A 27,953-nucleotide genomic window follows, 5' to 3' on the forward strand; every position below is an offset into this window, starting at 1 on the left:
TGTGCAGTGTCATTGCTCACCCCCCTAGTTACCGCTGGTAAATGCAGCACTGCCCATAGTGTACTCAGGGAGGCTGCATCTAGAACACACTCCGGCCAGCACTGCAGCAGATACAGGGACTGTAGGGCAGCGACGGTGCCTCCTGTGCAGCGTCATCGCAAACCCCCCTAGTTACCGCTGGTAAATGCAGCACTGCCCATAGTGTACTCAGGGGCTGCATCTAGAAAACACTCCGGCCAGCACTGCAGCAGATACAGGGACTGTAGGGCAGCGACGGTGCCTCCTGTGCAGCGTCATCGCAAACCCCCCTAGTTACCGCTGGTAAATGCAGCACTGCCCATAGTGTACTCAGGGAGGCTGCATCTAGAACACACTCCGGCCAGCACTGCAGCAGATACAGGGACTGTAGGGCAGCGACGGTGCCTCCTGTGCAGCGTCATCGCAAACCCCCCTAGTTACCGCTGGTAAATGCAGCACTGCCCATAGTGTACTCAGGGGCTGCATCTAGAACACTCCAGCCAGCACTGCAGCAGATACAGGGACTGTAGTGCGGAGACGGTGCCTCCTGTGCAGTGTCATCGCTCACCCCACTAGTTACCGCTGGTAAATGCAGCACTGCCCATAGTGTACTCAGGGAGGCTGCATCTAGAACACACTCCGGCCAGCACTGCAGCAGATACAGGGACTGTAGGGCAGCGATGGTGCCTCCTGTGCAGGGTCATCGCTCACCCCCCTAGTTACCGCTGGTAAATGCAGCATTGCCCATAGTGTACTCAGGGAGGCTGCATCTATGACACACTCCGGCCAGCACTGCAGCAGATACAGGGACTGTAGTGCGGAGACGGTGCCTCCTGTGCAGTGTCATTGCTCACCCCACTAGTTACCGCTGGTAAATGCAGCACTGCCCATAGTGTACTCAGGGAGGCTGCATCTAGAACACACTCCAGCCAGCACTGCAGCAGATACAGGGACTGTAGGGCAGCGACGGTGCGTCCTGTGCAGTGTCATCGCTCACCCCCCTAGTTACCGCTGGTAAATGCAGCACTGCCCATAGTGTACTCAGGGAGGCTGCATCTAGAACACACTCCGGCCAGCACTGCAGCAGATACAGGGACTGTAGGGCAGCGATGGTGCCTCCTGTGCAGCGTCATCGCTCACCCCCCTAGTTACCGCTGGTAAATGCAGCACTGCCCATAGTGTACTCAGGGGCTGCATCTAGAACACTCCAGCCAGCACTGCAGCAGATACAGGGACTGTAGGGCAGCGACGGTTCCTCCTGTGCAGCGTCATCGCTCACCCCCCTAGTTACCGCTGGTAAATGCAGCATTGCCCATAGTGTACTCAGGGAGGCTGCATCTAGAACACACTCCGGCCAGCACTGCAGCAGATACAGGGACTGTAGGGCAGCGATGGTGCCTCCTGTGCAGCGTCATCGCTCACCCCCCTAGTTACCGCTGGTAAATGCAGCACTGCCCATAGTGTACTCAGGGAGGCTGCATCTAGAACACACTCCGGCCAGCACTGCAGCAGATACAGGGACTGTAGGGCAGCGATGGTGCCTCCTGTGCAGCGTCATCGCTCACCCCCCTAGTTACCGCTGGTAAATGCAGCACTGCCCATAGTGTACTCAGGGGCTGCATCTAGAACACACTCCGGCCAGCACTGCAGCAGATATAGGGACTGTAGGGCAGCGATGGTGCCTCCTGTGCAGTGTCATCGCTCACCCCCCTAGTTACCGCTGGTAAATGCAGCACTGCCCATAGTGTACTCAGGGAGGCTGCATCTAGAACACTCCGGCCAGCACTGCAGCAGATACAGGGACTGTAGGGCAGCGATGGTGCCTCCTGTGCAGCGTCATCGCTCACCCCCCCTAGTTACCGCTGGTAAATGCAGCACTGCCCATAGTGTACTCAGGGAGGCTGCATCTAGAACACTCCATCCAGCACTGCAGCAGATACAGGGACTATAGTGCAGCGACGGTGCCTCCTGTGCAGCGTCATCGCTCACCCCCCTAGTTACCGCTGGTAACTGCAGCACTGCCCATAGTGTACTCAGGGAGGCTGCATCTAGAACACACTCCGGCCAGCACTGCAGCAGATACAGGGACTGTAGGGCAGCGATGGTGCCTCCTGTGCAGCGTCATCGCTCATCCCCCTAGTTACCGCTGGTAAATGCAGCACTGCCCATAGTGTACTCAGGGAGGCTGCATCTAGAACACACTCCGGCCAGCACTGCAGCAGATACAGGGACTGTAGGGCAGCGACGGTGCCTCCTGTGCAGGGTCATCGCTCAGCCCCCCTAGTTACCGCTGGTAAATGCAGCACTGCCCATAGTGTACTCAGGGAGGCTGCATCTAGAACACTCCGGCCAGCACTGCAGCAGATACAGGGACTGTAGGGTAGCGACGGTGCCTCCTGTGCAGCGTCATCGCTCACCCCCCTAGTTACCGCTGGTAAATGCAGCACTGCCCATAGTGTACTCAGGGAGGCTGCATCTATGACACACTCCGGCCAGCACTGCAGCAGATACAGGGACTGTAGGGCAGCGATGGTGCCTCCTGTGCAGGGTCATCGCTCACCCCCCCTAGTTACCGCTGGTAAATGCAGCACTGCCCATAGTGTACTCAGGGAGGCTGCATCTAGAACACACTCCGGCCAGCACTGCAGCAGATACAGGGACTGTAGGGCAGCGACGGTGCCTCCTGTGCAGCGTCATCGCTCACCCCCCTAGTTACCGCTGGTAAATGCAGCACTGCCCATAGTGTACTCAGGGAGGCTGCATCTAGAACACACTCCAGCCAGCACTGAAGCAGATACAGGGACTGTAGGGCAGCGACGGTGCCTCCTGTGCAATGTCATCACTCACCCCCCTAGTTACCGCTGGTAAATGCAGCACTGCCCATAGTGTACTCAGGGAGGCTGCATCTAGAACACACTCCGGCCAGCACTGCAGCAGATACAGGGACTGTAGGGCAGCGACGGTGCCTCCTGTGCAGGGTCATCGCTCACCCCCCCTAGTTACCGCTGGTAAATGCAGCACTGCCCATAGTGTACTCAGGGAGGCTGCATCTAGAACACACTCCGGCCAGCACTGCAGCAGATACAGGGACTGTAGGGCAGCGACGGTGAATCCTGTGCAGCGTCATCGCTCATCCCCCTAGTTACCGCTGGTAAATGCAGCACTGCCCATAGTGTACTCAGGGGCTGCATCTAGAACACACTCCGGCCAGCACTGCAGCAGATACAGGGAATGTAGGGCAGCGACGGTGCCTCCTGTGCAGCGTCATCGCTCACCCCCCCTAGTTACCGCTGATAAATGCAGCACTGCCCATAGTGTACTCAGGGGCTGCATCTAGAACACACTCCGGCCAGCACTGCAGCAGATACAGGGACTGTAGGGCAGCGACGGTTCCTCCTGTGCAGCGTCATCGCTCACCCCCCTAGTCATGGCCTGTACATAAGCACAATGTTCTCATTTCATCATTTTGTTGTGAATTATAAGCCGTTTGCCAGGGGTTCCCAAATGTTCTCTTCATGAACATTTGGGGAACAAAGCCCCAGTGTAAGCAAATGCGTTTATGTATGCTATAGGACAGGAGCTACACTCCAGCACAATGGGCCTAATTCAGGGTGTCTCGCAGATGTAACAGGTGCAGAGAGAGTTACATTTGGGTGTGGTGTGTTCACACTGATATCTAAATTGCAGTGCAAGAATAATGCAGGCAGTATTTACTCTGCACAGAAACAAAATAACTCACCCAAATCTAACTCTGTCTGCACCTGTTACATCTGCCCCACCTGCAGTGCAGCATGGTGTTGCCCATTAGAAAAGGGTTTGCAAACCAACCTGAATCTCCCCTAATATACAGTATAGCAGATTATTTGCTGCAGCTGTTATAAAGAACACGTGTCCCTAATCATTCTACCTGTCCGGATACAATAATCGCCACTTGTAATAAAAGTGACATTAGTTTTCTTGCGGACAATATTCAGCCAGTGAGTGAAGGAGGCTGTAACACTAGACTGTAGCAGTGGCGTAAGTTTATCACAGTTGCCCGGAGCAGTGCCAGATTAAGCCTTCGGGGGGCCCGGGGCACGGGGCACTTTAGACAGGGGGGCCCCCATGCACTTGTCATTACTGGCCGCAAACTGCATGGGGGAATATTACACTGTCAAAACACAGAGTAAAGGCAGTATAAACTTGGTCAATGGGCAACTTCAGGGGACACACACACACACACACACACACACACACACACACACACACACACACACACACACACACACACCACATGAAAAGCCAGTGTTTGTCCCTCTGCACCTTACTCTGTGGGAGACCTCACAGTCCCAGTGCTGCCTCTGATTAAAAACCCTCCCATGACTAGGCTGCTGCTGCTACTGTTATCCATGGGCCTGAGAAGCATGTAATGAGCTCCACCAATCAGAGCTCAGCACAAACATCTCTGCCCTCTGGTGCAGAGTGTCATAGGACTTAGTCAACTCCCAGTAATGCACTGCACACTTGGCTCCCAATGCTCAGCACCATTAATCATTGTCACATTGGCAGATAGGTGAAGCTGTAGCACTACCCCACTCCCATGCACAAAACCTTAAGCTAAAAAAAAAAAAAAAATTATAATCCGGCCCTGGCCCGGAGGCAATATTTATATTGGTCCCCCCCCCCTTATACAATATAATAGTGTATGTGTCTGTTCTGAAATATGTGTTTTATACACACACACACACACACACACACACACACACACACACACACACACACACACACACACACACACACACACACACACACATATATTGAGAGAGAGAACACATATATATTTCAGAAATCAGCTACAGAAGGGATACCAATGGCTTTCAATTAACTGATTTAGACTAGCAGGGGAGGAGAGGTGCCCCCTTGAGAGCAGGAGCCCGGACTCCATTGCCTCCCAGAGTTCTGCTCCTGGACTGTAGTACAAGACCCAGCTGGTGGTGGTGAGATTTACAGTACTTAGGGGCACATTTATCATGATCGCATTTACGATGCGATCTGGGCGGAATATTACCGCCCAGGATCGCATTGTAAAATGTGATCATATCGGGGCAATTTATCAATATTAAGGGCGCAGGGACAGGGCTCCGACAGGAACCCCTCCCTGCGAAGCCCTAACCAGGAAGCCGGTAGGTCAGCGCATGCACGGTTATGTTCTGACCCCCGCCGACCCCTCTTACCGCCCTGCCCTGCTCGGGCAGTGCGAAGTGTAGCCCTAGGCTACAATGGGCTATCGCCACATTACAATGGCGATAGCCCAGGGCCGCGATGCCGGGCTGCCCGATGTTGATACATCGGGCAGCTTTGCATCCCGCATAGAAACCTATGGGGGATGCTGCCGGCGGCGCTGCAGGGAGGAACGCAGCAGGGATCGGAGTTCCCTGCTGCGGTCCCTCTTTAATACATTTGGTGGATACTAAATATTTGCGGTGAAACCCCGAAAACAGATGTTTTCAGGGATTTAACCGCAAATATTGCTTGATAAATGCGGCCCTTATTCTGCTAGGTGCAGGGACGGGGCTCCGGAGGTCTGCGCATGCACGGTTATGCACGGTGCACACATGCACGGTGACCCCGCTGACCGCACTGCTGCCCAGCGACAATGGCCCTATCGCCATCCCAGAATGGCGATAACCCATGGGGTGCGAAGCCGGGCTGCCTGATGTTGATACATCGGCCAGCTTTGCATCCACCATAGAAACCTATGGGGGATGCGGCCGGCGGCGCAGCAGGGGGGCATCGCAGCAGGGATTGGAGATTCCTGCTGCGGTCCCCCTTAATACATTCAGGGGATACTTAATATTTGCGGTTAACCCCCGAAGATTTAGCTGCAGATATTACTTGATAAATGGGGCCCTTAGTGTATATGTGGACACCCACTACATTACTTATATTACAGGGAGACTCTCTCCCCCTCTCTCCCTCTCTCTCTCTCTCTCTCTCTCTCTCTCTCTCCCTCTGTATATATGGGTTGGGTAGGAAAATGCAATGACAAATGTCCAAGAAACTCAGACCAGTGATAGTGTTATCTCTTATTACTGAATTGGGTTCGCCCGGAATAAGGGTTGAGCCCTTTGTAACACAAACATAATTACTACCACAGAATCGTAGAAACCCCTGAAGACGAATATGAAACCCCTGAAGATGGGCATAGTTTAGGATGACACGGGCACAGTAAACCCTGAGGACTGGCATAGTGACCCATTAGGACGGGCATAGAAACCCCTGACAACTAGCATAGAAACCTCTGACAACGAGCATAGTAACCTCTGACCACAAGCATAGTAACCTCTGGCAACGAGCATAGTAACCTCTGGCAACGAGCATAGTAACATCTGGCAACGAGCATAGTAACCTCTGGCAACAAGCATAGTAACATCTGGCAACGAGCATAGTAACATCTGGCAATGAGCAGTTATGGTACAGGGTGGCAGGGATATGAGGGTATATGGTGGTATGGTATAGTTATGGTGTGGGGTGGCAGAGATATGATGGTATAGTTTGTTATGTGTAGTTATGTTTAGGATGACACGGGTATAGGGTGGTATGGTGTAGTTATGGTATAGGGTGGCATTGGCAGGGATATGATGGTTTAGGGTGGTATGGTGTAGTTAGGGTTAAGGTATAGGGGTGGCAGGGGTATAGGGTGGTATGGTGTATTTATGGTATATGGTGGCAGAGATATGATGGTATAGGGTGGTATGGTGTAGTTATGTATGGTATAGTATAGGGTAGCATTGGGCAGGGATATGAGCTTATAGGGTGATATGGTGTAGTTATGGTATAGGGTGGCAGGGATATGATGGTATAGGGTGGTATGGTATAGTTATGGAATAGGGTATATGAATGTATAGGGTGGCATGGTCACATTCCATGCGGTAACTGCGGTTTACAACGATAACTAGTATTAGGGCCCGCCCCCGTCACGCCCCCTCCAGATGACGTCGTACTTTGTTCCGCCCACCGCCGCACTCCGAGTCCCGGCTCTCGCGGTATTTCCAGGTGACAGACATGGCGGCTGTAGTCTCCGTGGGACCCCGGTAACCGCAGTAATGAGTCAGGGAGCAGCTGACGGGGAGCCCGAGGCCAAGGTGCTGCACATCAAGCGGCTCTACCGGTGAGAGCGGCCCCATGCCGGGGATACTGAGGGGACGGGGCAGGAGGAGGGGGTCACTGTGAGGGGGACGGGGCAGGATGAGGGGGACACAGAGTGACGGGGCAAGAGGAGGAGGTCACTGTGACTGAGGCAGGATGAGGGGGTCACTGTGGGGGGGGGACGGGGCAGGATGAGGGGGACACAGAGTGACGGGGCAGGAGGAGGGGGACACTGTGAGGGGGACGGGGCAGGAGGAGGGGGTCACTGTGGGGGGGACGGGGCAGGAGGAGGGGGACACAGAGTGACGGGGCAGGAGGAGGGGGACACAGAGTGACGGGGCAGGAGGAGGGGGACACAGAGTGACGGGGCAGGAGGAGGGGGTCACAGAGTGACGGGGCAGGAGGAGGGGGTCACTGTGAGGGGGACGGGGCAGGATGAGGGGTCACTGTAGGGGGGGGACGGGGCAGGAGAGGAGGGGGTCACTGGGGGCGGGGGAGGAGGGGGTCACTGTGGGGGGGACGGGGCAGGAGGAGGGGGACACAGAGTGACGGGGCAGGAGGAGGGGGACACAGAGTGACGGGGCAGGAGGAGGGGGTCACAGAGTGACGGGGCAGGAGGAGGGGGACACAGAGTGACGGGGCAGGAGGAGGGGGACACTGTGACTGAGGCAGGAGGAGGGGGTCACTGTGACTGAGGCAGGAGGAGGGGGACGGGGCAGGAGCAGGGGGACACAGAGTGACGGGGCAGGAGGAGGGGGACACTGTGACTGAGGCAGGAGGAGGGGGTCACTGTGACTGAGGCAGGAGGAGGGGGTCACTGTGACTGAGGCAGGAGGAGGGGGACACTGTGAGGGGGCGGGGCAGGAGGAGGGGGCGGGGCAGGAGGAGGGGGACACTGAGGGGGCGGGGCAGGAGGAGGGGGACACTGTGAGGGGGCAGGAGGAGGGGGACACTGTGACAGTTGCTGGGATCAGTGTAAGCTGTGATTTGAGAGCGATGGGAAGAACAGTGCTCTGGTATTAGGACACATGGGGGCAGGAAAATTATGTGATGTGATTGGTTGGTAAAGATAATTGCCAGCGCATGCCACCTTCAGTGGCATGGAGTTGATTTTATATAGTGTGGTGAGCGCAGCGAGCCCCGCAAGGGGACGCGGTCTCATAAGAAAAACGGGAGCCCAGATATTACATAAGTACCAGAGCCACTATTATACTGTTCAGTAGCAGCTTCGTGGGCTCTGTCAGCCTCTGACCGGTCCTAGCATCTGGACAGGATATGTCACCACCATGTCACTTTGGGATTGCCAATGTGAATAGACAGGCCGTATTTAGGTAAGGGGTGGCGTTAGCTCCTGTGGATGGTGGTACGCTATCCAGGCCCTTGCACCATGTGCCTCAGTGATGCCGCCTATTCAGCTATTTCTGGGTGACTGGGTTTGCTTTGGCTTCATTTACCATACCACACTTAACACCCCGACCTGTGTGATAGGCCACTGGACTGTCCTATTGTCCAATCAGGACTTCATAAGTAATGCATCATCCAGGTCCGATTCCTTTCCAGATATCCGGATAGTCCTCACCCAGCCACCTAATGTGTCCGCTGCATTGTACATGCCAGACTATTACACCAATGCATCAGTTTTTTCAACGGACTATTAGTAGGGTCTGTGAGGACGCTGGGTTCCCTGGGGACAGGACTCCTCTGTCTCTCGTCATTCGGAGGTTAGGCTGCGTCTTATAGTGATCATATGCAGCAGCTGATTAATGTGTAATGTGTCTGTGAGATGAATACAATAGTGAAAGTGCTCCTGACTCCCCAGGCAGGGACAAGGAACTGCACAGGTTGTGGAAGATGCAGGGTGCTAGAATGGACACTACTACAAGTGGCCCCAGAACCCACCCCCCCTCAGGCTGACGACCATGTAATGTAGATGTGCGTTACAGTTGTCTCTCTGTTCTGTATGGCAGGGCTGTGGTGGAGACGGTGCACCGGCTGGATCTCATTATCTCCAACAAGACGGCTTATCAGGAGGTGTTTAAACCAGAGAATATCAGTCTTCGCAACAAGTACGTGGAACCTTTATCATCCTTTCTGCTGAAGGTGGTCTGTAGTTTGTGCAGTGTGATCAGGGTGCGTCTGCGGAAGGGGGATGATTGGTGGCGTATAACCTAGGAGTGGTGGCTGTCACCAATGGAGGCCTCATTACTTACCTTCGTAGCTTGGGTCCACGTACTGAAATGTTATTCAATAATTGCATCACAGTCTGGTGTCGCACACGTGGATTCACACCGTATAGGATGCATGTGACTTGGTCAGGGCACTTGTTATAATACATGCTCGAGTAGCCAATCAGATCATCATAAGTGTTGGGCGATGGGAGGTCGTGTGATTCGCCAGGGCTGCATCATGATGTGAGCAGGGGGTTAAGCACAGGCTGAGGGTAGTAGAATGGGGAGACTGCTGTCAGGCACACCTGTAGGCAGGGCTATTTTTCAGCAGGCTCCAGCAGGAACTGAGGCCCTTATTCTAGTTCACTCTTTCTGACAAAATATTTCTTAGATGGACAAAACCATGTGCACTGCAGGTGAGGGGCAGGTGTAAACCCCCACCCAAATCTAATTATCTCTGCACAAGTAACACCTGCCTCACCTGCAGTGCACATGGTTTTGTCCATCTAAGAAATATTTTGTCAGAAAGAGTGAACTAGAATAAGGGCCTCAGTTCCTGCTGGAGCCTGCTGAAAAATAGCCCTGCCTGTAGGTAAACCCTCAGTGGGTGCATTGGCCATTTAGCCAGTGAGCCACATGAATGTCTGTTAATGAAGTTTGTGTTGGAGGAAGGTGCTGCCATGAAATCTATGCTATGCTGGTACCATTGATCATTGGAGCAAACCCCTCAACCTTAAATTACTAGCACGCTACCTATGCCGTGTCCCCCACCTTTCCCCGGCAGGCTGCGGGAGCTGTGTGTCAAGCTTATGTTCTTACACCCCGTGGAATATGGCAGGAAAGCTGAGGAAGTTCTGTGGCGTAAGGTCTATTATGAAGTCATCCAGCTCATCAAAACCAACAAGAAGGTAAGTGTGTGCCTCATACCTCACGCACATATATATGGGTCCGGTGTCATTGTTAAACAACATAAAATTGTAAAAACAACCAAATTACATTCTAGGTAGCAGAGAAATACAATTTAACAATTTTGATTCAAATCGACAATTGCCGCTGGGAAAAAGGAGAAGATATAGTTATAAGCATGGGTCTTCCAACTGCGGCCCTCCAGATGTTGTGAAACTACAAATCCTTGCATGCCTTGCCACAGTTATAACACTCCCTTATAACAAATCTGTGGCAAGGCATGCTGGGATTTGTAGTTTCACAACATCTGGAGGGCCTCAGTTTGAAGACCCATGGATAAGGATGATAGCAATCCTGCACAATGCTATCTCTTTTTCGCTGACAATTTCTAATAAAAATATCCTCAATAGAAGACAAGTCACAGCCCGTAATGGCCGCCGCAGTGTGCATCACCCGCTTCAATCTCCTCATATCTTTTTTTAGGGCAGTATTCAATGACGGAGTTCTCCGTGCATGGAGAGCGTTTTATTTTGCTCTCCATGCACTCTCCGTGTTCCGGAGGGCTCGCTGCCACTCCTGCTCCCACTATTCAACGTTTTTAAGACTCGCCGCCACTCGCGGCGAGTCTTAACCCCTGCAGCGGACGAGCGTCCGCGGCAGGGAGCTGACAGGGAGCCGTGGGACGTGGCATCCAGGGAGATTAAAGTCTCCCTGGATGCCACAGAACATATGTGAGGGTAGGGGGCCCCCCTGGGACCCAGGCAGCACAGGCTGCCCCCCCCTATAGCCAGCGGGGGACCCAGTATTCACTGCACCCGAACGTGCATACGGGTGCAGTGAATATATGAATATCTAATGAGCGGCTCGAGCGCTCCGGCCCCCTGCTGGCTGCACTGTGTAAAAAAAAAAGAAAAAAAAAATTAAAATTTTTTTTTTTTTAATTAAATATATATTCATGTGCTATAAGCACATGAATAAAAATCACATGCCCCTTCACAGAAAAAAATTCCTGATTTTTTGACACCAAAATTAAATACAAAACCCTTTTAGATTAAAAGTTCACATTCCAGCTCTCCATCAAAAGATGGAGAATTTCTACACGGAGAGAGACGGCGAAAATCACTTAGAAAGACGGAGAACATTTCACATTGAATAGGGTTGCTCGCTTTTGGAGAGCAAAATGCCCCGTCCAAGGCGAAAAAAGCACAAATTCTCCACAAAACACGGAGAACTTTTCTCATTGAATACTGCCCATAGTGCTATTCCCACACTACAATACAATATGACCGGATGCTTTCAATAAGTCATTTGTAAAACCTGATCAGATTCTCCTGGGATAATGTTGCTGCTCTCAGCTTCCTCAAAAATATTAAGCGCTGCTGAGCCTTCATAGCCATCACTGTGATGTTTGAGGGCTAATAACCCCTAATAGCTTAAACTCCGTCACCCTCCGACTTCCCACATCGTCTAAACTCTATGATCATTTCCTTCGTTTTAGTCACGTGTAACAGTAGGTAGTCTTCTCTACCCCAGTGTACTAGGGTGCTCACTTGGTCTCTGTATGCCTTCTCCTCCCCATCCCTAATAAGTCCTACAACCGTGGGATCATCAGTAACGACTTACTTCAGAGTTACACCTCAAGCTGCACTGCAATCTATGAGTAGCAGATTGTAAGCTCTTTGGGCCAGAAAGCGAGGCACACCCACTAGAAAGCATCAGTAATAAATGAGTTATTGAGTCTCTTGTCTCCGTGCACAGCACATCCACAGCCGCAGCGCCCTGGAATGCGCCTACCGCACTCACCTGATTGCTGGCGTCGGCTTCTACCAGCACCTCTTACTCTACATACAATCCCATTACCAGCTGGAGCTGCAGTACTGCATCGACTGGACCCACGTCACCGACCCCCTTATAGGTGAGTGGCCACCCGCAGCACGATGTGTACTCTGATATAACGGGTGACAAGGGGATCTATTGTAGCCTTGTGGCACATTTAGGATGCTGGGACCCGCAGGGGTGAGGACTGGGAGGGTCTTAGGAGGGGCTGTGGGGGGAGTACATGACTTGGATAGATCTCATATTGCAGCATTACATATCCTGACTGCAGCTCTGCTTTACATTCCTGTCACAGGCTGCAAGAAGCTGGTCTCTGCCTCAGCCAAGGAGATGGAATGGGCGCAGATGGCGTGCCACAGATGTCTCGTGTACCTGGGGGACCTGGGTATGAATGATGCTTGCCTGCCTCAGTGCTGGTACACCAAGCCCTGTGTGTTCCAGCCCTCGGTTCTTCTTGTTGGACCAGGTTTCTGCCCTACTGGAACACTGGGCTTTATTATTCCCATTGCAGTCACCTGAGGGGTACCACACGTCACACAATCCTTATTGTTTAGGTTTTTTCTTCCCATGATTATTAGGGCAGGAATAGTGACCCGGCCAACGCTGCTATAGTATATAGTGATAATGATGCTGCAGCTGGTTTTTGGGATTCAGGTGTAGATGTATGAAGTAGATGTAAAGGAGAAGTGGCCCATGGCAACCAATCAGCACTGAACTCACATCTGTAATTTGCATAATATAAAATGAGCAGCTGATTGGTTGCCATGGGCCACTTCTTCTCCCTCTATCCCTGCTTCTTATATCTGCCCCTCATTGGTTTGCCAATGGTAATGTTTGTCCTATCTGTTCCTCTGCGAGTGTCGGTGCTCGCAGGGCAGTAATGTAAGCTCCTGTACCACCCATCTTCTTGCAGCTCGGTACCAGAATGAACTGGCGCTGGTGGACACGGAGAAGTTAGCGGAGAGATTTTACTGCCAGGCTCTGACGGTTGTCCCTCAGATCGGTGAGTTCTTATCATGGGCTGATACTGAAGCTTGGCTACGGCCGGCGGTAATTGGCATGGGACGCAGTGTAACCACATCATATGGTATTAGTGATTTATAAAGCGGAACGCAGTAATGAGAGAGTCTGCACCGTCACAGGGCGGAGATGTGCTAAGGTCACGCTGTGTTCCAGGTAATTAATGTCTATGCTTCAAACAGTGTAAGGTTTATTGGCTGTCACAGGCTCATTACATCGCTCTTATGGATGCAGTGATCAGAGTATAGTCTACAGGCCGTGAAGGGGTTAATTAAACGGCCACTAAGATCAGCCTAGGACAGTGATGGCTAACCTTGACGCTCCAGCTGTTGTTGAACTTCACATCCCAGCATGCCCTGCTCCAGTTTTACTATTTGGCCATGCTAAAACTGTAGCAGGACATGCTGGGATGTGTAGTTCAACAACAGCTGGAGTGTCAAGGTTAGCCATCACTGTCCTAGGAGTTGTCTTTTACCAGGCAGCTGCTTATAGCATTGGTAGTAATACATGAAAAACTATTCAGGACTGAAGAGTAAGGGCCGCATTTATCAAGCAATATTTGCGCCTAAATCCCCGAAAACATCCGTTTGCGAGGGTTAACCGCAAATATTTAGTATCCCCTTAATGTATTAAAGGGGGATCGCAGCAGGAATCTCTGATCCCTGCTGCGATCCCCCCTTCACCGCCACCGGCTGCATCCCCCATAGGTTTCTATGGGGGATGCGAAGCTGCCCGATGTATCAACATCAGGCGGCCCTGGGCTATCGCCATTCTGATATGGCGATAGCCCGTTGTAGCCTTTGTCTACACATAGGGCAGTGCGGTCAGCGGGGTAAGCGCATAACCGCGCATGCGCAGACCCCCCCCCCCCCAGCTTCCGGGTCAGGGCTTCGCAGGGACAGGCTCCGTTCGGAGCCCTGTCCCTGCGCCCTCAAATTGATAAATCCCAGCGGTATCACATGATACCGCAATGCGATGCTCGGTGATGTCATCGCGCCGACATCGCTATATAATGATAGATGCGCCCCTAAGTTGTGATGGCAGGAGGAAGACTGTGTCCCAAGCGCAGCAAACTTCCTGTCTGTAATCTGTGGGTGAGACTAGAAGATGGTTATTCGGGAAGATGATCTAGCATTGTGCTTGTGCAATGTCTCCAGCTCTGCCAAGGTGTGGAAGCTTCTGGTTAGAATGTGATGACCCGCGGACCCATACCATTTACTCTGATCTTTCTCCTTGGCAGGGATGCCGTTTAACCAGCTGGGCACGTTAGCTGGGAGTAAGTACTACCACGTGGAGGCCACTTACTGCTACCTGCGCTGGTGAGTGATGTGGGTGCCAGTTATCTCAGTGATTTAATGGTTAATAACAGATCTCTGATAAAGCTACTGCTTTCCCTATAAAGGTGTCTGTATTAGTGCAATAGGTAATGGCTAACAGTGACGTTGTGGCTTTGTGCAATGACAATTCCCACCATTCATTACAAACTAGCATCCCAGAACCAAACTGACCAGTCCTCCTCTCCTCTGCCTCCATCTTGGTGAGAATGCTACACAGAATGGAGCTGGGAGTAGGAATGTCAGGCCAGACAGGCCCAAGGTGTAGCATAGCCGCCTCTGTGGCACACCGCAGCCGAATTGAACCATGTTACACAATAGAAAACAATCCATTGTGTCATCTCCCAAATTAAAGTTAACATGCACCAGCATTATGGTCGACAGGGTCATTAGGTTGACATGGGTTGACATTGAAAAAGTCGACACAGTATTTTTAGTTTTAAACCGGAAGCACTAAAACTTAACAATGTGTTCTCTCATATGGCTCGCTGTGCTCGGCACACTATTTTATTCTCCCAGCATGCCCTAGTGGATGGTAGGGCATGAAATAACCCCTGTCGGCACATGTCGGCTAAAAAAAACAGTAAAAGAAACCCTGTCGACTTAACTCATGTCACCCATCATGCTGGTGACAGTATCCCGTTGGTAAATATGGAGACTTTCCCTGCAGAGGGTAACGGTCTGAAAGTGGAGTTCTTTATATACCAGCAGAGGCCGCTGTAGCCATCACATTGTTACTCACAAATGTGATTATTAGTTATTTACTGCTGACGTATTATTTGCATATTGTGACAATAAAAGAATTAAATGCGAAAATTGCCTTATGCCATTTTTGTCATTTTTATCTAATAATATGATCAATTTGGTAATCTAATGTCCGATTAAAAAAAAAGTTCCCTTGAATGGCCTTTGATCTTCATGATGAAGCTTTTGAGACCTCTCAGTCAAGTGTAGACGTTAGATCATCTCACGGCCTCACTCCTACATTGCTGGGCATCTAAAGGATTTCACACTCGCATCCATCGTATGTAACTATTGGCACTATGTCTTCGGTCTCTCCCCTCGCGGCAGCATTCAGTCAGAGGTCTCCTTTGAAGGGGCTTACGGCAACCTGAAGAGACTGTACGATAAGGCGGCCAAAATGTACCATCAGCTGAAGAAGAGCGAGAACCGTAAACTGTCGCCTGGCAAGAAGAGGTGAGAGCGGCCGCACTTGTGTCTTCTGCAGGTAACAGGTGGTGACCAGAGCAGCTCTCATCCAGTCATCACCTAGAATAAAGGGGGAGATACATACAGGACTAGCAGTAGGGAAGTGACCGTGTGTTTTCCCTCAGCATCGCTTTGTAATCCTTGTTCTGGTCCTGCAGATGTAAGGACATAAAGAGGTTACTGGTCAGCTTCATGTATCTCCAGAGGCTGCTGCAGCCCAAGTGCAGGTCAGTGTCCCTTCTCCTGCAGTATACATGTTCTGTCTGCGAGTCTGGTACCACCTCTCAGTGGTACAGTGTCCTGTCCTGACCAGCGCTTCTCAACCTCTGCCCTCAACACCCCCAACAGTGCACCTGATGATGAACGCGTGCATTACTCACTGACACATTGGAAAAGATCCGAAGTTGGAGCTAATTATTTCACCCGTGATTCTGTGTGGAGACCTGGAAAATGAGCACTGTTGGGGGTCCTTGAGGACCGAGGTTGAGAACCACTGGTTTAGGCCATAGCCATGTGTTCTGTGTACTTCATGAATTACACATCCAGGGGTAAATGTATGAAGCTTGGAGAAGAAAATGCACCAGCCAATCAGCTTCTAACTGTCAATTTACATATTGTAGCTGATTGGCTGGAGCATTATCACCTTGCACATAAAGTTCTTTATCTCCAAGCTTCACACATTTACCCCCCAGCATAGAGAGTGGGCTGGTGGCGGGGAAACCAGAGCACTGGCCTTGCATAAGGTGGCCCAACTGAAGCGGTTTTCCATACGGGAATCTACACCGGCCATACATAATGAGAGAGGTAATGGTGTGTTTCTCTGCTCCACTTAGCTCCGTGGACTCTGAGCTGACCTCTCTCTGCCAATCGGTCCTGGAGGATTTCAACCTCTGCATGTTCTACCTGCCTTCGTCCCTCAACCTGAGCTCAGCCAGTGAGGATGAGGAGGAGTATGAGGGAAGCTACTCCTTTCTGCCGGACCTGCTGGTTTTTCGGATGGTGGTGATCTGTCTGATGAGTGTCCACAGCTTGAAGCGGGCAGGTGAGTGTGTCCGGAGGGAATGAAGGAAGACCAAGCCTTGGGTCATAGACTACATGACTAAGGATGTGGCTCACTGTATTTCCAGATTCCAAGCAGTACAGTGCCGCCATAGCGTTCACACTGGCCCTGTTCTCCCACCTGGTCAACCATGTGAATATAAGACTACAGGCCGAACTGGAAGAGAGCCCCATCCCCGCCTTCCAGAATGACAGCCCAGGTAAGTCTCCGGGACCAGTATGAAGAAGCTGAGGATTTTGGAGAGATCGAGCCCAGTTGTAGTCCTTCAGTAGAATAACCCACGCCGTCATCTCAAGGAGCTGCAAGTTAGTCCACAGTGAACGTGCAAGTAATGCCAGTGGGCCACTTGTATCAGTAGAATAACCCACGCCGTCATCTCAAGGAGCTGCAAGTTAGTCCACAGTGAACGTGCAAGTAATGCCAGTGGGCCACTTGTATCAGTAGAATAACCCACGCCGTCATCTCAAGGAGCTGCAAGTTAGTCCACAGTGAACGTGCAAGTAATGCCAGTGGGCCACTTGTATCAATCTTAAGGTGCCCCCTTTTTCACACAATTTTGACCTATCGGGCCGATAAATTGTGTGAAAGTCATATCGTAGGTGTTTTCTCTCCAGATCTGATCCATTGGTTGCCGCAAGGATTTGTCTGCTCCTGTGGCAGTTGGTGGCATCCTATTGGACACCTCATATACAAAAGGAGCGCATACGATCTATCACATGCCATTCAGCTGCCCGGAGGGCTTGTGTACTCCCATGGCAGTAGTTGAGGTATCGCATGCGGGGCTGCAAGCAATATCCCAGCTTAGGCTATGGGGGGGGGGCGGGCATTTACTACTCCCAAACATCGCATCTGGGATGCAGTGCTGATGGCAAATAGGTGGGCTCTCATGTATTGCCATCCTTTCTACCAAGTAGCAATTCATACTTGAATCTGGTTGATTTCCACAGATGATCCAGAGTCCAGGGAGGTCTCCGATGTGAAAGATGTAGAAGTGGAGGTGAACCAGGTCAGCAAACAGCCACGGACGAAACCCCAGAACAAGAAAAGCCAGAAGTACTCTCGCCTGTCTTGCCTCAGGAGAAGGAGACACGCTCGGAAGGCGGACGAGAGTGACCTGAGTGAGGGCTTTGACTCGGACTCCAGCCACGGCTCGGCTAAGGGAAGCGACAATTCAGAGAGCGCGTCGGAGAAGAGCGAGGAAGAAGCGGCGTTTGACATCGAGTCAGACTCCGATATGAACAGCCAGGAATCCCGCTCTGACCTGGAAGACATGGAAGATGACCCTGGAGAGGAGGGAAAGAATCTGAAGGAGTCTAAAGAATCTCCAAAATCCACAGCGGAGAAGATAGAAGTAAAGTCTGTGAGCGCTGCTAAAACGGAAGTCCAGGAGCTCCATGCGAACGGCCCAGGTCCTGCCACCACCGAAGCAAGTATGGCCAGCAACCTCCAGGCCATGTCTACCCAGATGTTCCAGACAAAGCGCTGCTTCCGCTTGGCGCCCACCTTCACCAATGTGTTTGTGAAGCCTATAGCTGAACTGGTGGCCCCCAGCTCCACGGGGACAGAACCACTAATGAATGGAGATGTGGAGAACTCGAACAGCGTGGAACAAGGTAAGGGTGAGTAGGACCATGTACTTCTAGATAGAGTGGACTGTTGGAATGTGAGTTGGTTAAAGGCCCATAATTCAGGAATCGATGTAGATCTCTTCTACGATTAACGCTAAATCATTACCTTGCAATGGTGTTCTCTGGCTGCATGTAAATCGCATTCGCCTCTTATGCAGTTTCTGGGTGTTTGCAGTCCTCCGAGTACACCCATCCGCCTCTGTTTTGAGGCCGTGTTTGGGCGGGGTACCGAGCATAGATTTTCAGGCTGACCTGGTGACCTCCAATGGATGGCGCTGCTGCATTAGAGCTGTGAGCTAGATACACTCTACAGGGGAATTGTATCTTGACGTTAAAATTTTGAGGGATCAGGTTAGAGTTATTACACCCCCAAAAATTGAGGAATGTGGACAAAGCCCACTACATTCAAGTCTTAATACATTGAATTAAATATAAAACATTGATCCAGAATGAGTAGCATATTCTGTAAGCACTCCCTTGGCCATCGCTGAGCTGCATACGGTTCTCCTGGTGTAACCCTGGTAAAGACTTGTAGGGCAGTTACTGTTTCTTGGACACCACCCGTGGTTACTTTATCCTTGCTGTGGGTGAGGGTTGGCAGATGGTATGTTGGATGGCTCTGGCATACACACTGGAGTGTACAATCCCGAGCTGACGTTTATTAGACTCTTTCCCTGTTTAATTAGTTGGTTATAAATTCTTATTTTTTTGTGTATTTGGAGGCGAAATCTCTGACTCGGAGGGAAGTGTTGAGAGCAACAAGTCAGGCCACAACGAGAAGAGTCTTCAGGAGCGGCTGGAGGTGATCACCAGCGAGGGACTTCTGGCCAGCGTCAAGATCTTCCTGGATTGGCTGAGGACCAACACGGATATAATAATCATGTGTGCGCAGGTAGAGAGCACATCCGGCGCACGTTTCCATCTCCTGCGCTGCTTGCGGGATACAAATCACTTTAATAAAGCGTTTCAGATTTAGCTAAATACATTGTGTTGCTGGCAGCCAGCGCTAATCATTCCCTGCTTGTCTTGCAGAGCTCCCAGAGTTTGTGGAACCGATTGTCTGTGCTTTTAAACCTGTTGCCGTCTGCAGCCAAGATCCATGAATCTGGTAAGAGAGCAGTTCTAGCGTATTACAGTTATCTCAGCCACAGGACAAAGCGATGGTCTGTACATAGACTTTATATGTCGCTGTCTGTGTCTCAGGCATCCCCCTGTGCAGTGACGTTCAGAGTATGCTGCCGGAATCGGATCAGCCTGACCTGACCCACCACATACTCCTCCCAGAAGACGCGGCTCTGAGGAACCTGCCACCACTGAAAGCCACACACCGCAAGGTCAATTTCGAGAAGGAGAGGCCTCTGCTTACTGTTCTGGAAGAGGTAACTGTCCTCCTGGCCGAGTGACATCATACTGGTGTAATGACGCTGCCAAAGTACTGGTGTAGGGGTCATAGATATAATGGGCCTAGTACTCCATACACTGCCCATATGGGCTCACGTCATAGGCTAGGTGGGAAAGGTCAGGAGCAGAGCTGTATTTGGGTCCATGCTGCGTAATACCGATCGGTTATGGGCATTATCCCCTGACAGAGGGAAATTACCGGATAATGATCTATAATGAAGATCTGCTCTGTAAGATTACATACCGCCTGTGCTTCTGTTTCAGTCCATTGTCCGTAGCTGCTACATTCGCAGCTTTGGCCATTTCCTCACCCGGCTGCAGGGGAACGTCCTGCAATTCAATCCGGACCTGGGGATTTTCACCAGCATTGCCGAATCCCAGCAGGACAACACCTTACACCAGGCTCAGGCCCAGTTCCGCATGGTGAGTGCTGCGTCTTACGCCTCCTGCATGATCTATTTTTGCAGCTGGAGTTCCCTTTATCATGTTCCTGTTCTGTCCTCCCCTGGGCCGGTGCTATGCACACTGTTCGGCGTAGACTAGCGCTCTACCATGACAGCCCAGCCTGCCTTCCTAGTGGAACGAACAGCTTGCACTCTCCTCATAGGCCTGTACCTTACAGTGTTCCTGCTCTGCTGACTGGGAGCAACAGTGAAATGCCCAGAAACCATTGTAGCTTGCATTCTCTCATATAGCCTGTAGATGGCAGTACACGCGTGTAATCCCCTCCAGTCAGGTGGAGCACACTGCACTATATCCGTGCTAGGTAGCCTGTAGATGGCAGCACACGCGTGTAATCCCCTCCAGTCAGGTGGAGCACACTGCACTATATCCGTGCTAGGTAGCCTGTAGATGGCAGCAAACGTGTGTAATCCCCTCTAGTCAGGTGGAGCACACTGCACTATATCCGTGCTAGGTAGCCTGTAGATGGCAGCACACGCGTGTAATCCCCTCCAGTCAGGTGGAGCACACTGCACTTATATCCGTGCTAGATAGCCTGTAGATGGCAGCACACGCGTGTAATCCCCTCTAGTCAGGGTGGAGCACACTGCACTATATCCGTGCTAGGTAGCCTGTAGATGGCAGCACACGCGTGTAATCCCCTTCGGTCAGACACACTGCGACAGCTGGCACAGCCAATAATAGCCTCAGTCACTTCCGCTGGGAAATGAAAGGAGATCCTCTGCTATTCTGTGGCCCTGCCAAGTTGTTGTCATCTCTCGCTCTCTCTTTCCCAGGCTCAGGAGGAGACTCGGAGAAACCGGCTGATGAGGGACATGGCCCAGCTACGACTTCAGGTACTTGGTCTGCAATGTGACCCCTCCAGATCAACTGCTGGGCAAGGTTTCCCCATCCCCTCTCTGTGCCAACAGGACCTGATCTGCAGCCAGTATAGTCCTCAAATAACGTGACCACACAGAGAGCACCATGTGCTCCAGGAGAGGCTGGGCTAGTGCCAGTCAGCAGGTCATACAGGGCCATCGGCAGTGCGCTAAGCTGCCTGTACATGCATGAGAGGCTGGGCTAGTGCCAGTCAGCAGGTCATACAGGCCCATCGGCAGTGCGCTAAGCTGCCTGTACATGCATGAGAGGCTGGGCTAGTGCCAGTCAGCAGGTCATACAGGGCCATCGGCAGTGCGCTAAGCTGCCTGTACATGCATGAGAGGCTGGGCTAGTGCCAGTCAGCAGGTCATACAGGGCCATCGGCAGTGCGATAAGCTGCCTGTACATGCATGAGAGGCTGGGCTAGTGCCAGTCAGCAGGTCATACAGGGCCATCAGCAGTGTGCTAAGCTGCCTGTACATGCATGAGAGGCTGGGCTAGTGCCAGTCAGCAGGTCATACAGGGCCATCGGCAGTGCGCTAAGCTGCCTGTACATGCATGAGAGGCTGGGCTAGTGCCAGTCAGCAGGTCATACAGGGCCATCGGCAGTGCGCTAAGCTGCCTGTACATGCATGAGAGGCTGGGCTAGTGCCAGTCAGCAGGTCATACAGGGCCATCGGCAGTGCGCTAAACTGCCTGTACATGCATGAGAGGCTGGGCTAGTGCCAGTCAGCAGGTCATACAGGGCCATCGGCAGTGCGATAAGCTGCCTGTACATGCATGAGAGGCTGGGCTAGTGCCAGTCAGCAGGTCATACAGGGCCATCGGCAGTGCGCTAAGCTGCCTGTACATGCATGAGAGGCTGGGCTAGTGCCAGTCAGCAGGTCATACAGGGCCATCGGCAGTGCGCTAAGCTGCCTGTACATGCATGAGAGGCTGGGCTAGTGCCAGTCAGCAGGTCATACAGGGCCATCGGCAGTGCGCTAAGCTGCCTGTACATGCATGAGAGGCTGGGCTAGTGCCAGTCAGCAGGTCATACAGGGCCATCGGCAGTGCGATAAGCTGCCTGTACATGCATGAGAGGCTGGGCTAGTGCCAGTCAGCAGGTCATACAGGGCCATCGGCAGTGCGATAAGCTGCCTGTACATGCATGAGAGGCTGGGCTAGTGCCAGTCAGCAGGTCATACAGGGCCATAGGCAGTGCGCTAAACTGCCTGTACATGCATGAGAGGCTGGGCTAGTGCCTGACTGGCACTAGCCCAGCCTCTCATGCATGTACAGGCAGTTTAGCGTCATACAGGGCCATCGGCAGTGCGCTAGGCCTCACTGCGGTATAACCTGTCAGTCACTTCTCATATCTTCCCACCCTTATGTATACACTTGTTACACCTGATTGCAGGCAGCCTTGTGGTGAGCTGCACCCGTATGTAGCCTTGAGAATTGGTTCCAGCCTCCCGCAGACATGGGATCACTCGCACAGCCAGATACAACCGACCAAAGCTCACGCCTGACTTCTTTGTCTCTGCAGTTGGAGGTATCGCAGCTAGAGGGCACCCTCCAGCAGCCGAAGTCTCAGTCTGCCATGTCTCCATACCTAATACCAGACACTCAGGCTCTGTGTCAGCACCTGGGTATCATCCGACAGCTGGCAAACAGCGGGCGCTTCATCATTATCATCCCCCAGACAGGTAACCCCCGCTAATGGAAAATGAGAAATGTCTGTCTGCTATACCCTTCTCCTTGGCTGTCAGATCGGTCTGTCTCTGCCCCAGCATTCCTGGTGACTGCGCCTCTGATACTGCTGTCTTTGGGGAATATTGTAAAAGCTCTATACCATTGGATGTCTGCACACGTGTAACCCCTATCTCTACGGTCCCTTCTGTTGTCCAGTGATAGACGGCTTAGACTTCCTGAAGAAGGAGAATCCTGGAGCTCGAGACGGGATCAGATACTTAGAGGCAGAGTTCAAAAAAGGGAACAGGTAGGGGTACCGGTGACCCGCTCACTGCCAGAGGGGTTTGGCTGGTCACAGGAAAGGGTTAACTGTTCTCTCTGGTCTCAGGTATATCCGCTGCCAGAAGGAGGCTGGGAAAAGTTTTGAGAGGAACAAGCTGAAGCGGCAGGACACAGACGCCTGGTAAGCTCCCCTCTGAGCTCCTATCCTGTCAGAGAGCAGACAATGACTGGACCAGGTCCACCTGAATCACTGTAGTGCAATATGACGGCCATGTTTGGTGTGACCCTGGTAGCTGTTTGTGTAGTAAGTTGGGCCTTTAGCACACTTGGCCAATGTATATGCAGTCACCATGTCGGCATTCAGTGTACTAACGCTGGCATCCCACCTGCACCTAGGCACTAGGGGGGCTTCAGGTTAGGCTGTAGGCAGAGGGGTTAGTGTCAGGTTGCAGGAGTAGGGGGGAAAGTTTATGTTTCTCCTTCCTCCAGCAGGTGTCACTGGTGCGTAGACAGTGGGGATAGAAGGGCGACCACAGGGAGCATGGGCACTCTATGGAAATTAGTGTGGCCAACTCCTCCCCTTCCCCTTCAGTTTGCAATTCTGGACAGTCACTGGCAGTTCCAGGCGCTCCCCTTCGGCCTCTCTTCAGCACCTCGGGTGTTTACCAAGGTAATGGCTGTGATGATGGAACTTTTGCGGTCCAAGGGGGTGACGATAATCCCGTACCTGGACGACCTCCTGCTAAAAGCTTTTTCTCGGGAGGAGCTTCTCAGCAACATTGCTCTGACCAAGGAAGTTCTCCTCGAACACGGATGGATCCCCAATTACGAGAAATCCCAACTACATCCGTCTCAGACACTGCAGTTCCTCGGATTGATCCAATTGAATTTTTTTCTACCGGAAGACAAGTTCAGGTCTCTTCCGGACTCAGTACGTCTTGTATTGCGGAAAGTTTTGATACTACTCTGCACTCACCTGTTGGGCAAGATGACAGCATCCTTTGAGGCCGTGCAGTATGCTCACTTCCGCTCCCGACCCTTTCAACTCAATTTACTGAGTCAATGGTCCGGTTTTCACCTACAGAGAAGGGTCCTTCACCTACAGAGAAGGGTCCTTCACCTACAGAGAAGGGTGACTTTATCTCCTCAGGCCACACACTCCCTGGCCTGGTGGCTCAACTCAGCCAATCCTCAGAGAGGGCAGGAGGTTTGCAATCTGGGACTGGGTTCTTCTCACAACCGACGCCAGTCTTCCGGGGTGGGGAGCAGTCACCCTGGATCACCAGTTTCAGGATCGTTGGACCAGTTCGGAGTTCCTTCTGCCTATCAACATTCTGGAGCTCCGGGCAGTTTTTTATGCGCACCTACAGGCTCACCGGCTCCTCCAAGGTTGGCCGTGACTTACATCAACAAACAGGGCGGCACGAGTAGTTGAGCGGACATGAAGGTGAGCAGGATTCTGCTGTGGGCGCAGTCTCATCTTCTGGCCATATCAGCAGTATTCATCCCAGGGGTCGAAAATTGGCAAGCGGACTGCCTCAGTCAGCAGGACGTCCACAAAGGCGAGTGGTCGCTTCATCCTCAGATCTTCCAACGCATGGTGCATTGGTGGAGCTGCCCTCAGGTCATGATGGGGACACCCTGACGGCCCCTAGGCCTTACCATTATGTTTACCTGTTACCTCCTTTCCCGTTGATTTCCCAGAGTGTTTCAACGAATTTGGAGGGAGAACATCCTGGTCCTTCTCATCGCCCCGAATTGGCCACGTCGATCCTGGTACACCAGCCTCACGTCTCTTCTGGTGGACGAGCCATGGCCACTCCCTCTTCAATAGGATCTTCTCTGTCAAGATCCCTCTGTCTTCCCAGACTTAAAGCGGCTTTGTTTGACGGCGTGGCTGCTGTCAAGTCCATCTTGAGTCGTGCTGGCATCCCACAGGTGGTGATTCCTACTATGATGTGCTCTGGAAAGGATGTCACCTCCAAACGTTACCACCGGATTTGTGGCCTGGTGTGAATATCACAGAGTTTCTACTATGGCCTTTAAGGAGGCCAGGCTTCTGCTGTTTCTCCAGACTGGATTGGCTTCTGGGTTGCGTCTCGGTTCCCTTTAAAGTTCAGGTTTCAGCGACGTTTGGCCCTGATGCCTGAGGTGCAAACCTTTTTTCTGGGGGTCCTGCGGCTGCAGTCCCCCGTGTGCCCACCCAGGGCTCCGTGGGATTTGGACCTGGTCTTGGATTTTCTGTGTTTATCTATTTCTGAACCTTTGGAGGAAGTGGATTTGAAGTACGGTTCGTTGTGGCTGGCCTGCGTCAAAACAGACTTTGCCTAGATGGATACAGATCACCATCAGACAGGCATATGTAGCAGCAGCTCAACCGCCCCATCATCCATTCGAGCGCATTCTACGCGCTCTGTGGGCCCCTCTTGGGCGGCTGCCCGTGGGGTCTCTATTCAGCAGCTATTTAGAGCTGCCACTTGGTCGGGACGGAGGACCTTCATCAGGTTCTACAGGTTTGACACTTTTGCCACCACGGCGGCTCACTTTGGCCGGGTGGTTTTACGTGGCTCTCAGCTCCTTCCCACGCATCTGGGGGGCACTGGGATGTCCTCACTGTCTGCGCCCCAGTGATTCCTGCTGGAGGAAGGAGAAAACAGGATTTTTTCTTACCGTAAATCCTTTTCTCAGAGTCCACAGGTGTCACTGGATGCCCACCACGGCGCTTTACTTATAGGTTTTTACACCGTTTGTTGCACCATCTGGAGGGGTTTGTTCCGTGTGTGTGTGTGTGTGTGTGTGTGTGTGTGTGTGTGTGTGGTTGACTGGTTTAGTGTGTTTCACCACTGTTCTTGCTTCTTCCATCTTGTATGTTAGATGTTTGGTTTTGTGTTACCTCCTCTCCAGAAGTGTGTTCTCTCTATCAGTTCCCTCGGGCACGATCTTTATTACTGGAGGGGGAGGGATAAGTAGATGGGGAGGAGTCGGCCACACTAATTTCCATAGAGTGCCCATGCTCCCTGTGGTGGTAAGTACAAAATCCCGTTATTGATGGGGAGGGTTAGGCTGCAGGGGGCGTGGGTAGGTTTAGGAACTAGCGGGGAGAGTTAGTGTTAGGTTGCAGTGGACAGGCCGGGTTCGGCTGCTAGAAGGGAGGGCAGGAGGAAGGTAAGTATACATATCTGACTGCTGCTCACCCATATGTATCCCCCTCTAGCTACTGTACAATAAAGAGCCCAGCATCACTGTCCTATATTCCCCGGCAGGCACCTATATAAGATTCTGGACAGCTGCAAGCAGCTCACGGTGACGCAGGGCAGCAATGAGGAGGAAACCGCAGGAATGGTCACCATTATTACCGGCTTCCAGCTCCATCACCAAGAATGTTTCTCCTCTGCCATGCAGGTAGGTGCTGGTTCCGGATCCAGGACACAGATTATACTGTTACTTCGTGTTATGTAAATGGGGGACCTATGCCCTGTTTATGACCCGCAGCCTGTGACATCACTGCAGCACATGGAACTATAGGGGACCAATCAGCTCCTGTCCTTCAGCCACATCAGAGTTAGCAGCTGATTGGTTGGTACTCTTTCCAAGCTTTGATAAATGTCCCCACATACAAACACGTGCACACTTACAGGAGAGTGTAGTGTGTGTGATACAATTAGTTGTGTATACTAAGAACACAGGAAACATCTGCCCATACACGCCTGCCAGTATATTTGTATATACTAAAACATAAACTTGGCACATCGCTCGGGGACTGTGGGTTCCCTTCTTAGAAAATTGGATTTCCCAATATGTTGGGAACAGAGGAAGTAAGCTGTGGTGTGCAAGCCAGGGGGTTCTCTGTTCTGTTGTGATATTAGCGAGTCAGGTGCCTCTCTGTTGTAACCCGGTTGTTGTGTCAGTCCGCACTGCAGGCCGCGTCCGGCTCCAACATCGAGATAAAGAATGTCCTAGACTTCTACAAGCAATGGAAGGAGATGGGCTGAAGGGCTGACGTCAGAAGTGCCGGAGATCAGACAAATCCAAAACATAAACACAAAGCCTTCACAATCTCCTTCTGTGCCGCGCCCGCCGCTGCGGCTTCCGGGAACCAGACGCGGCCACCCCAAAAATGAGTCAAGCTGCAAACGAAATAAACCAGCAAGCTTACAAAAAAAAATAATACATTTTTGTTGTGTTGTACGAAAGACACGCAGCCCTCCGTATCCGCAAGCCTGCGGCAGCGGGGGTAGAGGACAGAAGGAGTTGGCAGCCGTGGTTGGAGGCGCGAGCCTGGTGTTAAATCTTCTGCTGTGTGGTGACCTTCGTGATTGACATGTGACCTTGGGTTAAAGGTGTCCATCTTCCAGACCTCTGGCTGATGGGACTGTGCCACAGCGAATCTTTCTCTTGTGTAGTTTGGTGACTGGATAACATAGATCCTCCATCATGCTTCTTCCATAATGATCACCTCATTCCCTGACCCCCCCCTCCCCCTCCCCCATGTTTCCTGTATCTCCCCCATTACCCTCTGTTTTCTTTCTTTAAATTCTTGGCAAATGGATTTCCTATTGGAGCAATTTTAAAGGATGCAAAAATAAAGAAATCAGCGCTATTTTATTTACCTGAGGCTCGTCTGCGTTATTCTCTCACATTGGCCTTATTCAGATCTGATCGCAGTACAAATATTTGTTTGGAAAATGGGCAAAACCATGTGCACTGCAGGTGGGGCAGATGTAACATGTGCAGAGAGAGTTAGATCTGGGTGGGTTGTGTTGAATCTGAAATCTAAATTGCAGTGTAGAAATAAAGCAGCCAGTATTTACTCTGCACAGAAACAAAATAACTCGCCCAAATCTAACTCTCTCTGCACATGTTACATCTGCCCCACCTGCAGTGCACATGGTTTTGTCCATTTTTCAAACAAATTTGTACTGCGATCAGGTCTGTATAAAGGCCATTGGGTGAAGGTGCAATATTA

General features: G+C 51.8%; 1 protein-coding gene across 2 annotated transcripts; it reads left to right on the plus strand.

The window, feature by feature from the left end:
• The first annotated feature begins 7,021 nt into the window (after positions 1-7,021).
• SMG5 (SMG5 nonsense mediated mRNA decay factor) lies at positions 7,022-27,596 on the plus strand. 2 transcript variants are annotated; one of them, XM_083167361.1, is made up of 22 exons: positions 7,022-7,168; positions 9,114-9,212; positions 10,099-10,222; positions 11,979-12,135; positions 12,352-12,441; positions 12,970-13,059; positions 14,317-14,395; positions 15,482-15,607; positions 15,778-15,846; positions 16,453-16,661; positions 16,747-16,878; positions 17,627-18,298; positions 19,030-19,199; positions 19,340-19,415; positions 19,511-19,686; positions 19,973-20,131; positions 20,947-21,006; positions 22,560-22,719; positions 22,922-23,012; positions 23,094-23,168; positions 26,251-26,389; positions 26,896-27,596. In XM_083167361.1, the coding sequence occupies exons 1-22, from the start codon at positions 7,104-7,106 to the stop codon at positions 26,977-26,979; spliced, it is 3,102 nt and encodes a 1,033-aa protein (XP_083023487.1). In that variant the 5' UTR covers positions 7,022-7,103; the 3' UTR covers positions 26,980-27,596. The 2 variants fall into 2 exon arrangements, with proteins under 2 accessions (XP_083023487.1, XP_083023488.1); XM_083167362.1 differs by having other exon boundaries at positions 17,627-18,292.
• The last annotated feature ends 357 nt before the right edge of the window (positions 27,597-27,953 follow it).

This window comes from Crinia signifera, chromosome 12, assembly GCF_055691185.1.
Source record: "Crinia signifera chromosome 12, ASM5569118v1, whole genome shotgun sequence".
NCBI classification, from domain to species: domain Eukaryota; kingdom Metazoa; phylum Chordata; class Amphibia; order Anura; family Myobatrachidae; genus Crinia; species Crinia signifera.